The sequence below is a fragment of the Myripristis murdjan genome, chromosome 5 (assembly GCF_902150065.1).
Source record: "Myripristis murdjan chromosome 5, fMyrMur1.1, whole genome shotgun sequence".
Taxonomy (NCBI): Eukaryota; Metazoa; Chordata; class Actinopteri; order Holocentriformes; family Holocentridae; genus Myripristis; species Myripristis murdjan.
In genome coordinates this window covers 30008040-30029184 of record NC_043984.1, presented here as the reverse complement: position 1 = coordinate 30029184, position 21145 = coordinate 30008040, and the positions used below count along the sequence as shown (strand labels likewise).

At 39.7% G+C, this 21145-nt stretch overlaps 1 protein-coding gene across 1 annotated transcript in view; it reads right to left on the bottom strand.

The window, feature by feature from the left end:
- Nucleotides 1-21145, bottom strand: part of cntn4 (contactin 4) — a 131881-nt gene that overhangs the window by 103368 nt on the left and 7368 nt on the right. The window contains exon 2 of the mRNA XM_030050988.1: nt 16424-16560. Coding sequence (XP_029906848.1) covers nt 16424-16478 — 55 coding nt within the window. The 5' untranslated portion in view covers nt 16479-16560. The remainder of the gene's footprint in view (nt 1-16423; nt 16561-21145) is intronic.

The window sequence follows — 21145 nt, the reverse complement described above, 5'->3', positions numbered from 1 at the left end:
TGAAATGCACTTGTGCTAGTAGCTGGAACACCTTTTGCACCTCCTTCATTAAGAATGGAATATAATGCTTGATCACAGGCTGAGAAAATGAAGAAGGCCCAGTGCCACATGGCTTGTGGTTGGCTAAGTGAAGCTGACTCATTGTTAGCTCACTGTTGGCAGTCTTGTAGGAGGCGGCTGTCTTCCAGTCAACACTCAAGGAACAAAAGTCCCTTATGCCTGGCTGTGTGTTTCTGAAAGCCAAAAAAATAAAACTTCATTTGAATTGTGAAAGATGAATTTGAAATGGTGGTTAAAAGTTAAATTCAGCTATAATCATATTTTCAGGCCATTCAAATTTTGCCAAATTTTCACCTTTGCCGCCTTGAATTTGTCAACATACCTATTGTTTTGAAATGAATGGGTTAACATGAGCATGGCGCATTCCAGTTTCTGCAATTCAAATGCCATCTCTGCTGGCATTAATGTCTTTCTTACCCCCTACATGAGTCAGGGCTTGCCATTATTTCAAGAGGCAGAGGCTTTCTGAGGCTTTCTAAATTCAACAAGCATTATCTTACCACTGAAAAAAAAGAGCACAGCCACACATAGGCCTACAGTACAAACAAAAGGAAAAACTCTACTCATCCATCAAAAGAGGTACTCCTTGATATGCTAAAGAGCTCTGCCTGTGATCACAATAGAAGCTGCCATCAATAACTTGCACATGCACTGGATATCTAGTGCCAACTGAGTTCATTGCATTCAAAGCGCGTGTTGAAGTAAGGCAAAATTACCTGGTAAATTAAGTTGTCTTGCTCATGTTCATGATTCCTCAGGAAGCACAAATAGAGCCTGTTGCCTGTTGCTGAGCCTGTAGTTTCACATGTTTGATAGCCTCTTTGAGAGAGCACAACAAAGGAGGCTACCATGGTGCTGTGCTAGTGGTTGGCAACTATTCAACCCAAGGGTTTATTTTTGCCTTATTTCTTTGCAACATCCACTGTGCAGCCATAGTTCATGGCTGGCCTTCTGAGGAAAGGGCTGTAGCATTCTTGTTGCGTGTTCCAGCGAAAATCACCATAGCACCTCCATAGAGATCTCTTTTATGAAATGTCATAATTAGGACTACAACTCAAGTGTCTATCTGGCCCAATAACTCACTCTATAAACTCCATCCTGGAGCAAGTTATTGCATAATGCATGGAGTCTATCCCTGACCTGAGAGTCCTCCACCTTTTACAATGTTGTTGAAAAAAAATACTGTCCTCAATCAGTCTCTTACTCTTGCAAGTCAAGTTACTTTAGGTGCTGAGTGGACTTTCAAGCTTAGTGTTATTTCAATGTTAATCTGAATTGTTATGACAGTATTACTATTACATAGTAAAGTGGTGTTTCTGCTCCGCTGAGCAAGCTTTATTGGAACCAGCAGTGCAGTTCCTCAAGTTATTAAAGCAGTGGGTTTTTGTATATTATTCCTTTGTTCTTTTTATGTTACAACAAGTACCTCTGTTAAGGGAGCCCAATGTAGTTTGTGACCATTAGTTGCGATATAGCGCTCACTAGGTCCTTGTTTTGTTAGGTTATTCAAGCACATTGTGTTGAACGTGGGGGCGACTGATTACGCTTATGAAAACAATGCAACTTTCACAATACGCCAAAGAAAGGCTTTGCACATGTGGCACGCAGGCCGTCATGATACCCACAATGTGTTTTGGTGAGGGATTTTTGAATGGAAAACAAAATCAAGTGTGTGTTGCACGGGAAACTACATTAGGGAAATGGATATCCAAACTTTGCTCGTGTCATTAATAAGTTTGCCAGTAAGACACCAAGCAGTGATCATGAATTCTAGCTATTTTTTCAATTAATTCACTCAACCAGTGAAATATATTTGCTGGTATTTTCTACAACAGATTAAGAAATCCAGATTGTCCCGAAGAGAAGTCAGCTATTCTGTTATGTTGTTGTTGTTTAACAGGCCATGATAAGTCTACTCATCTGACTTGAAAGATGGTGCTACATTGAATGTTAGTGCTTATTTATCAGGCTACAGAATACAGTGCTGGTTTCTTTAATGTAAGGTCAATCATGAAACGCATGGATTTAACCTTGTGCTTTTCATGTTGGTTTTCATAGCCCATTGGCATGACTTCAGCACTTTGTCCTCTTTTTCTATTTGCAATAACAGTAGATTTGCACTGGTCAAGTGTGTTGTGCCCTGCTCGGGGCAGGCTGTAGCTCACCCGCTGAATCTAGTCTTGGAGTGACATATAGCTAAACGTGACAACGCAGCCCCCCCGGCTCTGTGGCCGTCTCCACATCAGAGCGCTCCTACCCACTGACTGGTGCAGCTAATCTACTCACTGTTGTTTTCTCCAACATTTCAGAATCATCCTTGTACTGGCTGCAACATAGTTGCAATTTTCGGAAATGACCACTAACTCTGAAACAGAGATTATAATAAACTTTATTTGAGTAGCACTTTTCTAAATACAGTTACAAAGTGCTTTACAGAAAAGAAAGAAGGAACCCAGGAAACAACAGACAATAAAAGAAATTTATGCCAAATAAAAAGTATCAATAAGATCAATAAAAAAAAACAAAACCTAATGCATAAGGAAGGAGAGCGTGGACACAGAAATCAATAAAAGCATAAATAGGCCTTATTATAACAGTGAAATTTAAGGAGTAATTTAAAAGAAGATACTAATTTTTCAGGTTGGAGATGCTCCATCAGTGAATTGCAAAGCCCTGACTGAAAAGGTCCAGTCACCTTGGGTAACAAGACGTGTAACCACAACAAAAAGTCCTCTGCCTGAGAATCTCAGGCTGTGTTGAGGCTCATAGGGAACCAGCATACCTAAAATGAAGCTAGAAGCCAGACGATGTAAGGTTTTAAAAGTTATCAGTAAAATCTGTAAATCAATTTGAAAACTCACAGGTAACCAATAAAGGTGAAATGATCCCGTCTCCTGGAGTTGGTCAAGAGCCTAGCAGCGGTGTTTTGAACTAATTAGAGGCAGGAGATTGGAGACGAGATGAAACAAAAGTTACAATATTGTAACCCTAGTTCTGTAAGCACAGACGTAGCCCTCCACTAAACTCTTTGGGTAATAACATTCTTGAAATCGCAGCTTCCACCCTGGCTGCCATAATCCACCATAAGTAGAGGGCTCTGCCTGTACTTACAGAACTAGGGTTACACTCTCATAACCTTTGTCCTATCTCTCAAAGGCTCAATCCTCTACTGGACACTTTGGGTCCACTTCTGCACCACCCCTCGTCTGGCAGGGGCGCCCCCTCTCAATATGAGGTCGGCATACCTGTTTTCCAAGCCTGGTGTGTGGAGAGCCTTCAGAGACAACAGGTGCTCTGTGGCCCACAGCCGCAGGTTCTCTGCCATCTTCAACTGGGATGGGGATTGAAAGGCAACAGGGGTGTGGCTGTCAGCCCATGTTTTTCCACTAAACGAAGAGTTTGAGGTTTTGAGTGCCAAACACACTGCCGCTCTGTGAGCAGTTGTTGTCTCACTGTTGGATGAAGGATAAAAGATATAAAGCATGGCGGTGGCCGGGGACATGGCCTTATATACTGTGTGGGAGACTCGCAGGCAAATCCTGACTGTCTGCCTATGTACAAGCAAAATTTCCGCGAGTGTGTCCGTGCATATGCTTCAATTGATTACCCAACAGTCCAGTGGAGGGCGGAGCCTGTGTGAGATGAAACAAAGAACGAGATGAAATAACACCATCAATTACTTTTTCAAGGTCTGTTTTGATAACAAGGAACTTAATTTTGTAGCCTATAAACTTGGAATTGAGGATAACACCCAGATTCCAAACTGTGGCCTTAATATTCATAATGTGAAGATTAATGTTCCTCCACCATGAAAGGACTGGGTGACTTGTGTCTTTGATCAACTTTAATAGCCAAGTAAAACAACTTTGTTTAACATGAAGTTCAAGGTTGGGCATTTAAAGCTAAAGTTTTGCTTAAAGTAATGGAGTAATTTTGTTGAACTGAACTGTACAATGGTGCAATCTATCTATCTATCTATCTATCTATCTATCTATCTATCTATCTATCTATCTATCTAGTTATGCTGAGATTGCCTAAATTGACAGGCTTGGGTTAAAAATGAGAGGATTTCAGCGTTCTCATTCATTGCTATGTGCGCACTTGCCAGCCAATATGTACTGTAGAGCAGCTTTTGTCTGCCAAAGACTAGTTGTATTGCTGACACGCGATAGTTTGAAGGAGAAAAAAAAAAAAAAAAAACACCCAATCTCTAGCCCAATAGCAAGCGGCAGTAAATGAATTTACAGCGCTTACCTCAGCATAAATGAAAAACAGGTTCAAGAGTCGAGCGTCTGGGTGAGTCCACCTGATAAAAGGTATTCATAAAATCCGATTCTGACTCTCACACAAGAGCCTGCTCTAGCAAGAGGCGTTCAGATAGCACATCTTGCGAGGAGCCAAATCAAACGTCCGGTGCAGATGGCTTTTCTGAGCCTCTACACAGAGTCATTAGAGATAGTGTCCTCTGTGCTCCTCCGAGATACTACAAGATACAATTGAAGGCGCTACAAGTGAGATTCAGTGGCTACACACGAACCCTGAAGAAAAAGTATTTCTTCGTGCTGCCGGAGGGCTGCTGGATGTCAAGGGAAGTCTTTGAGGAGAGAGGCAATGTAAAAGACTTCACAAATGGGTTCAAGGTCACAAGAATAGAGAATATCTGCCCATATATTTCATGCTTCCTCAGAGCTATTAGAATAGATAGTTCTCTCACAGCACATAAGTAGTTCACTGGCCCGGAATATTCGTCTTCTGTAGATGAGCCACAGATATATGGAATACATTTTTACAGCAAGGGTCCATTTCACAGTCACTGAACCAGGAAGAACAGCACAGCGAAGGAAACCAGACTTATAACAAATAAATCATGATTATTATGTTATGACATTTTCTGTTTCTGATCTTAATTTGATTAGATCTATATCAGACTGAAATTGCAAAGTTATTCTCTAACCACTAACCCTAACTGCAACTGAAAAAAAAAAAAAAAAAAATCCTTCTTTGTGTTTATGAACTTTTTTTTTTTTTTTGCATGGCAATATAATGCTTTATTTATTTCTACAATGAATTTGCTTGCAATGTAAAAACAGCCTCTTATTTATCAACTTTTTTTTTTCAGTCTCCCTAATCTGCTTTGGGCTAAAGCAATATAGACATAATTACCTAAAATATCTCTGATTACGGTTTAACAACAGTTTATTCCAGAGCTGTCCTCAACCTCTCGTTTCTGATTAGAGTCCTACATTTCAGCCAAAAAAAAAAAAAAAAATCATGTTTGCCATTAGCAAAACAATCACATTCATGTGGGTGTTTCTACATTTAGGACATTTTAAATGCTTTTAATCCTGAGTGACTTGTAATGAGAGGCTGTACTGAGAGTAATGAGGGGGTTTGGGGCTCAGTGTCTTGCTCTGGGACACTATGACAGGATGTGACTGGTGATGGAAACACAATGGAGGTTGTGGGGATTGAACCTGTCTCCTTTCCGTTGTGATGCTCTGTCCCGGGCAGCCTGTCCCTGCTACGACCTCTCTCACCTGACCCCACAAGGCACAAGTGGGAATGAAAGCCTGGCACTAAGTAACTTAGAGCCATGTGTGTTTTTACAGAGGCATGGCAGGCATAGACAGTAGGCTTAAAGTGACAACACTGTCACTGTTCTTACTATTCCTATTACTTTTGAGTTCTATTTTATCATCCACTAAGACATGAAAGTTCCTAAAATTCAATAGCTGTAATAAATACAATTTTAGGGGGTTGCAGGTTGCAAAGAGTGACAGAAAAGAGTGGAGAGAGAGAGGGGATGGCATGCAGAAAAGAGCTCAGTCCACAATCAAACCAGGGACGCTGCGATAAGAACGGAGGTTGCATTTTCTAAAGACACACATCCTTGGAGAGCTGTGTGGGCGTCCTCCACTGTACAGCAAGAGTGTACAAAAGAAATAATACTGCGACTGTGTAAGTCTGAGCTGATGTCAAGTCTGGAAACTTTCATTGTGGTGTACAAAGAGGGGAACGAGTTTGCTACACTGTGATTTATAAGTGAGTTATAAGCAGAGATTGTTCGTTGTAAAAGGAGATGCCGCATCCTGTCAGTTTACGCTGGGAAATTGCTGAAATGCTAAAAATGGCACCATGTCAACATAGGCTACACTATGAGCCAAACACGCTTTCAGAGTTTGTTTAGCTGCACAACACTGATATTTACTGTACAACAGATGCAATGTGGAATTAATTAAAGGTAAAAATGTCACTGCATGCCTTCGTAAAACTACCTCTGTAGCTGGACTGCATGCTTGATATGAGTGTTTACAGTTAACATGTGTGAAAAATATGTTTGTTTGTTTTTTTTTTCTGTGGCACTAAAGTCATTAAGAAATAAATGTATGACTCAGTGATGTCTACAATTTGACAGTGTCCCCAAATATACAATGCAAATGGTAATGTGTATATGCCAGAATGCTGACTAGTTAACATTTGACATTTATATATAGATTCATTATTGGCTGTGGCTAACATTAACATTGTGTTGTTAACATTATGGAGCTTGGTGTTATGCTCGACTACATGCCATGTATGTAGTGGTTTATTATGAGATTTTCTGTGCCCGTCCCACTTAGCAGTACCAAAGTTTGGCACCAATGCAAATCTGGAATGCAGTGAAGTCAAGTCCCTGCCTTGTTTCTACACTCCCTTGTTGTCGGGTAATGGAGCTTTCAGTTGAACTCGAAACTGGGATAAATCCATCTTCCGCCATGGAAAAGTGCAGAGGAACACTGTGTAGCCTTGTGGTAGCAGAGCTGCTGTGAGAAAGCCGATCTCCAGCTAATGAGGGCACCGCTCCATCCATCATATAGCCATACTTTGCTGACCCTCTTCCGATGTAGACTGGTAAACTATCCCTCAGTAAAATGAGGATTTATATCCAGGAACAACAATCGACCTGCCATGCTGATGAGTTACTATTACTCACTACGGTTAGAGGAGCCTACTTGAGGGAAGCAGGTGCAGTTGAGAGCTGTCAGTCAAAATGGGGCTGTAAAAGGTAAGGAAAAAAAAAAAAAAAAAAAAAAAAAACAACAACGAAGTCATGCTCTGATGGGATCGTTTCCATTTTTAATCCCCGTAAAAACTGCTCACCGGTTGACTCAGGAGAAAACCACTGATAGGCCTCTCAGAATCAGCTGAGAGAGAGGTCAGCATCTCTTTCAGGAAAATTGATTATTTATGAGTCATTCAGTGAAAACAGTCAACTTTTGTTTCTTTCTCTTCATCTGGCTAATGTGCATGGCTGATGGTGGGAAGACGACTGGTGAATGATGGATGAAAATTGAAAGAGTCGCTGGGCTCCATGTGATTCTTATTTGATGAAAGCCACTCCATGGACACATTTAAGAGCACCGTGAATGATGTTATGTACACACCAAGGACAACTGTGAATGAGGTCATAACTACTAAGCTCTGATTAAATGCAGCTTGGTCACTAATGAAAGTGGGCAATAAGATTGTCTTTCAATCAGTAAGAACTGTATTGATCACAAACTCGATTCTTTTTCATCAGCCGTTGATAATGAACCAATGTCTTCCTTGCCATTTTTGCTTTCCAGAACAATTATCCATATATTTCTTTGCACTGGGACACTTTTAATGTGTTTTCACGAAACCAAAGGAAACAGAAAACCTATTCAAGATTAGAAAAGTATGAATGGGATAACAAGAAACACCTTAAATAACAAAAAATAAAAACTGATTATCAATAAGATACCAATACGAAAGTGAAATAGTGAACATGAGACAGGCTATGTGCATCCCAAGCTGATATGTGCTTCAGCTCCATGCCAATCTGGCAAGGAAACGTCTTAGCCATTGATCGGTGAGGCTTTGCGATCGCCTATCGAAAAAACAGTAAATTATAATAATCACTGCCAATAAAAATAATAAGGTGTTTATTTTCATAACTATTCAAACAAATTCAAACAGATTATTATAATACAGAGGTGATGTGGGTTTCTGCAGTAGTTTGGCATCTACCTTAAATGACTGGACTGGATTTTCTTTAGCACGACTCAAGTTTATGAGTTAGCAAAATTATTTATGCTGAAGAATGCAAACTGCAAATGAGTCACGCTCATATCTCACTGCTCTTTGGCTTCAGTCAAAACCTTGTTCTCAGTGGCGGTTGGCAAATCACAGCCGAGTTGCAGTTCACAGCGTCCAGGTTAAGCAGGAGCCAGACATGCCTCCCTGCCTCCCTGCCTCCCTCCTCGGCTCACACACTAACTCACTGACTCAACAGCCCGTCGCTGGCGAGTCGAGAAAAAAGCCTGCTCTCCTTCGCAAATCAAGACTCAGTTCGAGGCTGTGTGTGGCACCGCAGAGCCATGAACAAATGACTCTTTCGCCACAAATTACGTGTTCATGGATTTTCCATTACTGTCACCCATCACCTTCCCTTCCTATGGAAACAGGGATAGTAGCTCCAGGTATGTTAAAATAGTGTGTAATATTTAGACCCTATTTTATTTATTTATATAGTCTTAAAACCACCAGATTTATCCAAATATAATCTCAAGTTCAGGTTAAAGAAGTTTGGGGCCATTTCAATAACATAACATAAAGATGATATTTTAATTTGAAACAGCTATATTTACACCTGGTACATGCACATATTTTCTCACTTTTTTCAGATAAACGTCGTCACCTAGTTGTAGTAACAGTAGTGGCAGTATTTATTTTGATTGTTAAACACATAGTGGTGAAAATATGCATGGAGTAAAGTCATTAAATCATAACAAATACAAATACAAAGCTATGAAAAGGTGTCGTCTGAAGCTTTTGCTTATCATGCCTGCCCTTCTTACAATTCACACCGAGTATGTTAGCATGTTAACACAGAGCACTGGAGCCAGTAATCCACCGGGGATACATGGGTGATTTTGGCAACTATGCCTCTGTTCACACCTCAGACCATCATGTTCCGTTCTGAACCGCTGTTCATATCTGATTTTTTTGATGGCTGTGGATATAATTCCTGGGATGTAACCCACATCCGACAGCAATGCGAACTGACAGCAGAGACACGCGTGAGTAACAGTAAAAACGTTTTGTACCTCCACTCCTCCCGCTTGTTTCAAACACATTTTGGTTTCGCTGTGTGCCTTCTAGTTTTGACTCAACAGCGGTGTCTCTCCAAATACCAGTCAAGTCAGATATACCAATCAAGTCATGTCACAGCGAGATATTTCCAGCACCGCCACAGCAGAGTTTGATAACAGATTTTTTTTTCTTTTTTTTTTTTTTTTTTTTCTGCAATCAGCAACGGTGAGAATCAGGATCCGGTGTGAGCCCTGCAGAATCAAAGATAAACTGCAACACTTCATCGCAAAGTAACTCTTTGAATTCATAAAACATCACCGACTGATGAATCACGACTCAAGATGCAAGAGTGTAAGTGTAAGAGTATTTTTTTCCCTTTAGAGTAATGAGCTTGTGGATTGATTTCAAATGCATTACCAGCCCGGCAAAATGGTAGAAGTAAGGTTGAAGTGCCCCCCACCTCGCTCAGCAACTACCCTTGAGCAACACAGTGGAAGACTTTGATATTACTGGGTAGCTCCCAGGATAGATTTTGTGTACAGCTGTGAAGCCATGTATTGCTGGAAAAAAAAAAAAAAAAAAAAAAATCCACATGTGTGTGCTTAGCAAGCATTCTTGGGGTGAGTAAAGCTTAAAAAAACAACTGTATGCTCGCCTTTAATGAATTGTATACTCTGAGTTAAATATTTAATATTGTGTAACGATAGCACTGAGGAAGCTTTTGCTGTATTAGCATACTTATTCATATCAGCAGCAGGCTGGAGGCAGTCATCTTTACACATGAAATATTAAAAAGGCTGACACTTTAAATCATTTAGTATAACCAATTTAAATGTAATCTATTTAATGTAATTGCTGTATTTGTCACTCACTTGTTAGGTGCTGCACGCCCTGAGTAAATTGCCAGTGAGTGATGCTGCAAGTTTTACATCAAAAAAATCAGTAAAACATTGTGAATAATTTTAATAAAACAGATAACCCAAAGCATTAAAAATCCTCCAAAGCATGTATCCATACAGTGTTTATAAGTAGCAGTACTGGTAGGGTGTGTACATGAGAAAGCACATACGTGTGTGTTTGTTGTGTATTTTCCATTATGTATTATGTAAAACTGTTTCAGCAATTTGTGGTTTCAGCAAACTATATTATATATAATGTAGACAAGTACATTATATACCCTATAATATAAACACAAGTGTTCTCTGTGTCTGTTTCCTTGGTCCCAAGCCTCTCGGCTACCGGCCAGGCTGTATTTCTGTGCCACAATCTTTCCATCAAGATGTTACAATCTGTGACCAAATTTTCAATCTCTTTATTATTACTAGTTTTTCTAAACAACAAAGAAAGCAAAGCAATAAATATACCACAGAAATGACCCAAGACAAAAGATCATTACATAAAGGCAAGTCTGTAAAGGTGAGTTTTAAGAAGTGATGGATTAGATAAAACTGACTTATCCGACCTAAGCTCCTCGGGTAGTTTCTTCCAAAGTCTGAGAGCCCTGATAGCACAAGGCAGAAATTGGGGTGATACGATCGTGTCCTTTAAGCTGTTATATTTTGCACAAACTGGAGATGTGAGAGGGATTCAGGGACCAAGGCGGAGAAATAAAAGCACTGCAGTGGTCTGAACAATAACAGATAATATGAAATCATGGGTGACTTTTTCTCTATGAGGAAAGGATGAAAACAGCTTAACAGTTTCAGCGATTTCATAAGAAGGGGTCATCACAAATGCAACACTATGTTTTGTCAGCATATGCATGAAGCCAGTGGTAAATTTTGTATGAAATAATCAATGCACAAGGATGAAAGTAGTTAATATTTTCTTCAAAAATTACATATTTTGTCATTTGTAGAATAGGAAACAGCATAGAGCCTGTGGTTGGGTGAATTACAGTAAGCTGCTATTTGGGAACACTCACTTTGTTAAATCCTCAGTGTTTTCAAAATAAGCAGACTTGCACCCAAAATTTGTTCAGAGGATACAACTTATGCACTGACTTTCATTTCATCCAGAAAAAAAGCACTGTAGCTGCTAAAACGTTTAAACTGACGAGCTAGGTTCCTGGTGGTTAAATGTGATTATTTTATTTCTTGTGCATGGAGCGCATTATTTTCATTTTAAGGGCCCTATTGTCATGCCAGCACAGATCAAGCACAATGACCTTGTCTTGGCTGAGTGGCAATTTTATCGGGCACAATCAGATTGTTTCCCACCTGCACTTGTTCTGTAATTTTGTAGCTCACTATCACTTGTGCAAATGGTCAGGTAGCACACTAGTGGCTATTATGTGAATCCTCATGTTTTAGTCCATGATTACACATGAAAAACATGGAGACAGTGATTTTACTACCTCCAGAGACATGCATTCAGCTCAGAAAGGGGACGTCACTTGTCCTTAGGAGCATTTGCTGCACTGTGTCTGTATTGTCGTGGTGCTGTATGTTCACACCTTGCGACTCTGCACCTCTCCTGCAAGGACATCAGCTCCATCTTGGGAGAATCTGGTCTGGATTTTTCTTTCCATTAGGAAACTGTCAGCGCACCACAGTGGGGAGGCATCGCTTTTAAAGGGAATGAGAGGGGCTGATTTGATTGGCTATGACTGACGCCAGCCCCTGCCCCACCTACTGATAATTTATTCCTCCTAATGACTTTCACCACTGTGCCAGCTGCCTCTGGTCGTGAAATTACCGAAAAGCTGTTCGCCCAAGTGAGCCAGTCTGCGCCTCGATTCGCAAAAACAGTTCCCTGAGACACTGTGTTCTTGTCACTGAATTTCGAGGAACCAGTCTCTTTTCCCTACAAATAACAAACACACCTCTGCGTGCTTATGCAGTGTGTGGCCCTGTACATAACACTGAGCCTGCCTGGAACGACAGCCCCTTTAATCTGCTACACAACACCTCTCAGGGTGAAGAAATCAAATTGTTCTGAAACGGGACCCAAAGAGAAAAAAAAAAAAAAAAAAAGCCACTTGGTGTAAAATGTGTGAGGAAGCGTGAATAGAAGTAAAGGGCGCTGGCTGGCTATCATCATGGAAGAATAAGCCGGGGCAACGAGCAGGGAATTAAGATTCTGGATGCATGGGAACCAGGAGTGTGGGAGGGAGAACGGCGCTGGGGCAATCAGATGCTAACAGGGAGGAGTGACTCGCAGAGGACATGGGATATAATAAAACAACCTATCAGCGTATACATATACTAAAACACCCCTTCATCAACACACCCATCCACCCACCCATACACTCTGAACACTGTTTGGGAATGGGACAGTCTTTAAATGAGTAATGGTTGGGTCACAAAAGAAAGGCCAAGCTACAGTCAATTGGCAGCCATTTTTTAGTGAAGTGAAACATCTCAGGTTGCATAATATCCCATATAACTTTTCCAGCACCCATTTTCTGTCCCTGATATTGCACGGCCAGATGTCCCTGTGGACGATCTGGAGACACTGGGTAACGAGACCTGGTGAATCCACAGGCAAGCATTTGATGTGGGACTCTGAGTCTGAAGACGTTACTTCTCCCGGAGACCTCGGCTCTGATTTGTTATTCTGTTCAGGCAGAAACAACTTCATTTGGTTTGATTATGCTGCCCCTGAAACATGCAACCAAGAAGACAGACGTGCCTCTCTGTTTTTAACATGCGAGTATAAACCACCATCTGAATGCACAACCTTTAGCCTACATGGGAGAAAAAAAAAAAAAAAACTACAGTTCTAAAAGTCTGTCCTCTCACATCAATAATGGACATATTAAGTATTTTGATAGAGTTTTTGTCATGTCATTAGCATGGAGCAAAGCCGTTGCTGCTGGTAGGGTGATAACTACACAAGTGAGCACCAGTGCCATGCTCCACTCTGGTGAAATTTCATTTGTTTGAAGCATGATGACAGTCCACAGAGTCTTTCTGTGGTCTGTTTTCCAACCAGCTGCTCTGCTTGAACTCCTGACCTCCATTAAAAAAAAAAAAAAAAAAAAAAAAAGGAAGTCTGGCTACATGGGATTATTCAATACCAACCAGTGTTAGATGCTCTAAATCAAACCTGGAAGTAGCAGTTGTAATTGTATTTACCCCCATCAGCTGATGCCTGCTCTTAGAAACACTTTGCAGTGTTAACATTACAAGAGAGAGGGGATAAAGAGGGGTCATGTCACCTGTAGTCAGAGCCGCCAACCCTTCCACACTGAGCATAAGATCCACACAAACTGACTTAAATCACACATATTTATCCCTCTTGTTTCTGCCGTTGTTAATCCCAAAAAATCTTAGAAACTCACAAATGTGTTACTCTGTTGCACGGCCATGCTCTCCAGTCAAAATAGTCAAAAGCAGCTGACTTTTTTTTAAGATGCAGACTGCTTGTGCATGACAAAAATAAACCCTCCAAGATGATGAGTGTAAGTATTAGTCTCAATAAAGATCTGAGTGATGTCTTTTCCCAAGCTTATATGCAAATCTGTTTGCAAATGCTTTCTTGCACTACGCAGTGTATCAAAAAGCAAGCTTTGGTAGGCCTATTGTCTGTGTATTGTACAACAGTCTTCTTCCACTCGTCTTTTTCTCAGCCGCCTCTCTTATCCATATCTAGGCCATATCATCCACTGTAAAGTGAGTTTTGCCCCAAACTGATAAGTGGGGGAGTTAGGACTGTAATCCTTTGCTCACCCTCAAAGATCTAAAAATGCCCACATGTTCATTTTCAGCTCAGTTTAGTGGCATGGGGGTCTGATTGTACCGTGTGCAGTCCTGCAAGATTTATTTCAATGCAAATGTGTTTTTTTTTTTTTTTTTGTAGGGAGAAGAGACCAGTTTTACAAGGCAGAGGAGGTACATGCATGTTCTCAGTTGGCCGGCCTGCACACCCTGCTTGCACTTTGGATTTTAAAAATGTAATAGTTGCGTGCTCATTAACCCTGTTATTTGCAAATTTCAAATTTGCATACCTCGCTCTGACTCATCTCTGAGCTGTCTCTGAATTTAATATCTACATTATGACAATTGTGAAGTATTTGCACGAGTCTCAGCTCAAGCTCCTGAAACTGCTCTTAGCAAACAGTTTCAAAATTAAGGTTCATGATGTTCATGTTGTTTTGTCTTCCTCAAGCTAATCATCACCGTGTTGTGAATTAGCATTTTGTTTAACACCCTTTAGACTTCTAATTTTTATGATTTCTGATTAAAAGGGGATGTGTTTATATAGTTATAAACTGAAGCTATGATTCGTTTTGAAAGCATACAACTTGATGGTCTTGCTGACATATTGGCTTTGGGGAAGACACAGCACCTTCTTAGGGTCTTTGGATACCAATAAAACCTGGTAAACTGATATAAAAACAATTATGAGACTATGATCTCATATTGCAAGACACATTTCATTTCAAAGAAATGAACTGCCTGTTCACTAAATTTAACCAGTTAAATTTAGCTAGCAAGCAATTTCATACAGTGAGCTCCATTTTATTTGGAAAACGATTTATTGTTTAATGTTTCTGCTCTGCACTAATTCACATAATTTAGATATGAACAGGCACAGTGGCTATGAGATTAACTGTCAACTTGCAAGTGCAATTTTGACCATGCTTGATGAGATCACGATAGGTAAAAAAAGAAGAAAAAAAAAGGTCCTCGAATTGATGGAAAATTAGATTCTATGGAGCCCTTTATTTTGAATGTAATCTAAAAAGGTCAACAATCCATAAGCATCGCCTTCCTCTTGAAATGTGGCAGGCTGTGTTTTCACACTTTTTGCCTTTCTTCATAACAGAGACAATCTCCATAAGGATTCAGCTGCTTGCACTCAAAACATGCTGGTCAATTATCACCAGCTGTCTGCTGTGAGATCACATGCATGCCACAAGATAAGAAGCAATATGCATCACCGACAACAGCCAGGCTCATGCAATATGGCTCAAGGTTCCCTTAAACTCGTCAAATCCGATCATTTAATATGCAGGAGAGAGGGCAGGGAGTTCAGAATAGGTCTTATGCCCGTTGAGTAATGAGTGGGAGGTTTTTTCCCCAGAACATGAACCTCATCAATAGAGCCCTTTCTTCATCTTGATTCGTATAATACCTCTTGATTAAACACTTTGAGTAATTCAGCTGATGCTCTGTCTTGACCCCACCTATTTGTAAGGGAGACAAATTAAAGTCTTCCATCAAAATGTGATCAATGCCAGAGAGCCTCTGGGTTAAACGGGCACCACCGTATAATGAAGCTATAATTCTGCTTTATCGCACAATAAATGAATGATGGACGTTTGAAAAAACCCAAGAATGGTCTCCAGTTGACTCATGTCTCCTTTTATGTATCAATTTGAATAAGTAATACATATATATCTTTCAAAAAAATAATTAAATAATGAATTCATGTGTGGAAATGTATATACATATTTAAACACATAGGATATACATGTCAGTGATGATTAATTGATTGATTGATTGACTAACTGACTGACTGATTGAATTAAACTGCATTTACCCTCTTGGGTCCAACAGCCTCTCATGCCTAATTTTACAATAGAAGGGACAGAATGGGGATTTTGGACAGTTTTATCAATAAATGGATTAAGTTCTGGGCTAATAAAATAATTTCACTAGGTTCAGAATTCATGTGTGTGTGTGAGCTCTTTTTTTTTCATTAACATTCTGTGATTCTGTGACAAGAGGCTTCGGCTTTTAGCTTCAGATTATCAGATTTCCATAGCACTAGTGACATTACATTAAAAGTGCCTGTTTTCACTGGTTCAGTATATTTGTTACCTCTATCCTATATTGTACCTCTACCAAAGCATTTACCAGTGAATCAAATTCTGGCATTTTTTTTCCTCCTGATAAAATCTCATGCTTATCTCGAGTCAGTAGAAGTAACTTAAATTGAATATTTTCCTCTTCACTTTAATATTGGAAACACACACCCCTCATTCACATTCATGGTGATAGCGCTAACCTTTTCTATATGAGTGCCACTGAGGCAATGCACAAGAGCCACACTGCATGCAACTGGAGGTCTTTAGAGAACAATTTCTTAGTTTAACAACAACTTCCTTGTTGAATGGATTCTGCTTTCTTACTATTTTGTACCTCAGAATAATAATAAAAAAAACATGATGTTTGTGTATGGCTAATCTGTTTGAGGTCGCTCCATTCTAAACTATGGCTTTCATACTGTCACCTGCCCCAAATACATATGAATAAGGACTCAGACTCCACAAAGGCAGCTTTGGCATGCATCAAAAGTTCTTAATAAGATACTTTACCTGCAAGGCACCCCATAAGTGACTGCAGCACCAGCAGTTTCCATAGCAACATCATCTTCAATTTTGTAGGGTCAAAGTAGTCTCACATCCAATCACAAATGTATGGAATCCGTTTTGTACCTCTCTGGGATCTCAATCTGTATAGAAAAGAAAAGAGAGAGATGAGTATGGTCAGACGGTAAGATGCATGCCAGATTCTCATTAGCAGCACTTTGGAAAATCCTGTTCACTTTGTCTGTCTTGCACACAAGGCTTATTTTGGCCATTATGGAGCACAAAAACACTTGAACGGTCTTGCGGAACATGACAACATGCAGCCAAAATTGAGTGAGCTACACGTTAACTTGTGACCTTGCAGTGAACTGTCTGAGCCATCTCTGCATTAACCAGGACACTATTGACAATCTGCACGGTTCAGTTTTTGACTCCTCACTTTCAGTCATCCATTGTATGCCATAGCTCCATTCAAACTTATCCACTTTCCAAAAAGTTGTACTATGGAAAAAGAAAGGGTTTCAGTGTTGAGTAGGTGGTGGGCACATGAGCACATCTGATATACATCCATTTCCATATCGCCACCAACTCCAGGGACACCTACTTTCAAGTCCATATGAAAGGCAAAACCACACATAAAAATTCTCCTAGCCTTAACTTGCTTGATGCGTCATGGCTTTTATGCTCATAAAAGTGCGAAACCGCCAGATGAAAAACACTGGAAAAATCGAGAGGGTTTGAAAACAGTTTGTGTGCTTTCCCCCTCCACCCAGACGATATTTCCCTGGAATGAGAATTAAAACTCGAAAGTTTTCAGAGCGTCAGATAGGTGGTAATTCTCAGCGTCTCAAACCTTAGACGAAGAAGCAAAACAGGAGGAATGAATGAGGCTAAAATGCAAAACATGTGGCTATGAAACCAGCGTCGGCATACATGACAGCACTTTAAAACGTTTTAGTCAAAGGAGGAAACATTTCCAAAGTGAAATTGCTCACTTTTCCTCCTTGAAGACTAACCACTCAATGGCATATTACAATACGTTTTTGATATTTTTATTGTGTTGATGCATGCCTCACTGAGGAGCTAAGTCGGATTTACATCACTTCCCTAGTTGGTGGTCTGCTTTAATGAAAACAGACCAAATTACATTGTTCAATTCCCCAGTCCCAAACTGAACATTAATATCCCTTTTAACTAGTTTTGGAACCAATTTGAAAGGTATTTGGTTTAGAGGGGTTGTCTAGTTAAGGGAATGTAAATGGGGTGCAGTGAAGAGAGGCAATATCCAGTTTGCCAGAGACTCTGAGGGAAGAATATAGAATAAGTCGGCAGAAATGTCAGAGGCTGCCTGTGGAAAAGCTGCACTCATGTAAGAATTAAAGCAATACAACCAGTTAAGACGAGAATTGTACCTTGTGCAGAGCTTCTCTAAGAAACAAGCAGCATTAATCCAGTGTCTCTGGGGTAAAAATTATTTATAGAGTTCAGGTATGTTCAACACCGACCCATCCAAAACGACGACTCTTTGTATAATTTTGCCATTGTAAAAAGGTGCATAACAAGTCTCTATTTCACTCCTGCTGCGATTCAGCATCGTCAATACAAAGTTTTAAAGCACAGTACGTTACAGACTGAGATGAAACCAGTGAAAGAAACATACAAAAAGACATCAATTTGTTCGAGTAGGCCACATTCTCATTAATCCCCGATTCTCTAGCTTCCAGCTCTGTCTCCTTTCTCTACTTACAGAAAACAGGCCTTTTATCTCCATACATCATGCAGAAGGTTGCCAGAGTCTTGGGTGCATTAATGGTGCAGTACTCCGAGCCTTACTCTTATAGCGCAGTGCATTTTTTATGCATATTAAAGTGTATCTTGTGCAAGAGCGAAGCACTGTGCCAATTAATGTATGTTTTGTCTGCAATGTTGTTGTTTTGTTTTTTTTTTTTTTTTTAGATTTCATTTTAACACTCTCCGCCAGCATTCATTTTGTCGATGGAAATAATTTTTGTTTTTGAAAAAAAAAAAGACAAAAACAAGGTGCCGTACTTTAAAAATAGCAAAGAACTGACTGAAAGGACAAAATGAAAATTGATAATGAAACTATTGCTATCCAATTTGTCAAAGACATTGTTAAGGTGTCTTTGCTTTTCGTTGCCTTTATAGTATTAAACCGCTTTCTCTGGCTCCTTCCACCTCTCTCAAACGCTCCACCTGATAAAACACACCAGCAGCTAGAGATAACACACTACTGAGCAGCTCACAAACTTGCTCTTGCCCATTGCTGCTCTAATCTAATTAGTTACTTGATCCCAGGAAAAATGAAAGCTGATAAATGCTCAAGCTGCATATGGAGCATATATCCAGCTGTTCCTCATGTTAACAAAGGCACCGGCTAGGTTTACATGCAACACCATACTTTTAATGCCAATAAAAGGATATATATGCAATATATTTCACTGTGATATTTTGACATTTGAAGGCTATAATCTTAGTATTCCTGCTGTGAGTAAATAAATGTGCATACAGTGAATGTTTTCTCTTAAATGTCTTCTTTCCACAATGATGCAACACGTACTGCGATTAGAATAATTAAACTAACAGTAATGCTATTTTTGGTAGTAGTACCACCTGTAATGCACCTGCTGCTACTACTGCAATTACTTCTACAGCCATCACTGTTACTACTACTACCACCACCACCAGTGCTATTTCTACTAGTTCCACTATTAGTACTGCTACTACTACAACTACTAGTGCTATTACTGCTTAAATTATTATTTCCATTACGACTGTTACTACAATTACAAGTACTCTTCCTCATCATCCTCAACTGCTTCTGCTTCTACTGGTGCAACCAATAAAAGTACTTATACAACTACAATGATTACAACTCTATTGTATATAGTTTGATTAAACCACCAAGTGATCTTTTCAAAAAATCCTGACAGTTGTCCAGAATAACCTAATTTTTTATGTAAACATATATATCTTCATTTACATGTTCCTTGTGCATGTCATTGAAACATCTGACAGCATGAGAGTAACAGAAATGCCATCAAGGTAATATAGTAGCAGCTAATAACAGGAAGAATGACTGACGATGTGTATAGATTATAAGGACAGGAGACAATCAATGCACTCATAACTGCAAATTACTCGAATGCTGGAATATCAATAGATTTTTCTCGCATTACCTATTTACAACAGCCGGCTTAATTAAATTATTCTTGTGCAAAATGGGGACTATAATTAATATTAAATAATAAGCTGACATTGGAAAATCTCTACAAAAGACAAAATCTCAAATTGCCACAGAAATCAACATGTTTCTAGCTGTTTCTGTTATTTGCAAGGACCTTGCTATTTGAGACAGCAGGAGATGACTGACAGGTATAATTCACACAAGCATTAACTGAATGCCTTTTTTCTTCAGAGCAGCACATCAGATATTACCTTAAGTTAGATAACCAACACAGAGTGTGACTCCTTTAAGAGATATTGCAACCAGACACTTTACGCATGCTATTTGCAATCAAGTACAAGGCGTCTAAGCAGAATCACTTGGAGCCCTTGTTGAGGAAGATTATGTCTCCTCAGGGGAACAAAAACATCAAAAAGTTGTGCAGGTACCTGCATGATGGGTATAAAAAGGAAAGTCTTTTCATATGGCTTACAAGGTCAAAGCTCAGTGTTCTCCTTTCTATAGCCTCGCCCTTTGTATTGAGTATAACCTTGATAGATGAAACATGCCCTTTCTTTGGAAATCCTATTACATTCACTGGAGTCAGTGAAGCCATCTTACCTTGACACAAGGCTCATATTCATACTAAGCACAACGTGTTGAGGTTGGAAAAGGTCTTTACTGAGCAACCTGAACAATATTTATAACATGACATTTGCCAGTATTATTAGCTGGCGACAAACAATGCACATAGAATAGTGCTATGTAACTTGTTGTTGTCTGTATGTAGTGCTGTTGTATGTTGCCGCTCAGTAAACTTGGCAACTTCTTTGCGGGCTCGACTGGACACATGGATTTTGTTGCATATTTATTTATTGCTTACTAACCAGAGGAGACTGCACTATGTTTTCACACTTTATAAAAAAAAGCAGATATACTGTAGCAGACGGATGTGGATGCTTTGCACAGCGTGAAAGCCCTTTCATTGTGTTTCCACCAGACAGCTTAAAACTAAACCATAGCAAACAAATCCATTTCTTTCCCTTACACTAACTAATCATGCAAATTCGCACGCTGGATATTTTGACAACCCCATTTCCTTTTCCACTTTAGACTATGACAGAACAACTGCTGTTCAAAATATCTCAAACAAACATGCGCTTTTCGGATCACTACAGCTACACAAACAAAAGTAATGCATTCTCATATTGGGCATAGATTTTTTTGTCAATAAATGAAGGCTGATATGCTTCTGTGGCTGTCCACATTGTGCAGGATGAGTAAAACAAATCTATGTGTTCAAGATCGTCCCATACTTAAAAGTCAGTGTGCTGTGTTTGTATGAAAGCATTTGGCTTATAACCTTGATCCTACGTCTGGCACATAAATGCTCCAGTACCCACAGTACACCAGCCCCCGTAGCATAATACTGCCTCAATGTGTCCCTGTTCTAAAGCCCTGTTGATGCTACATAATAATTTGAGCCATGTGTAGTAATTCAACTTCATATAATGAGGTCAGTCTTTATCTGGGGTCAAGCTATA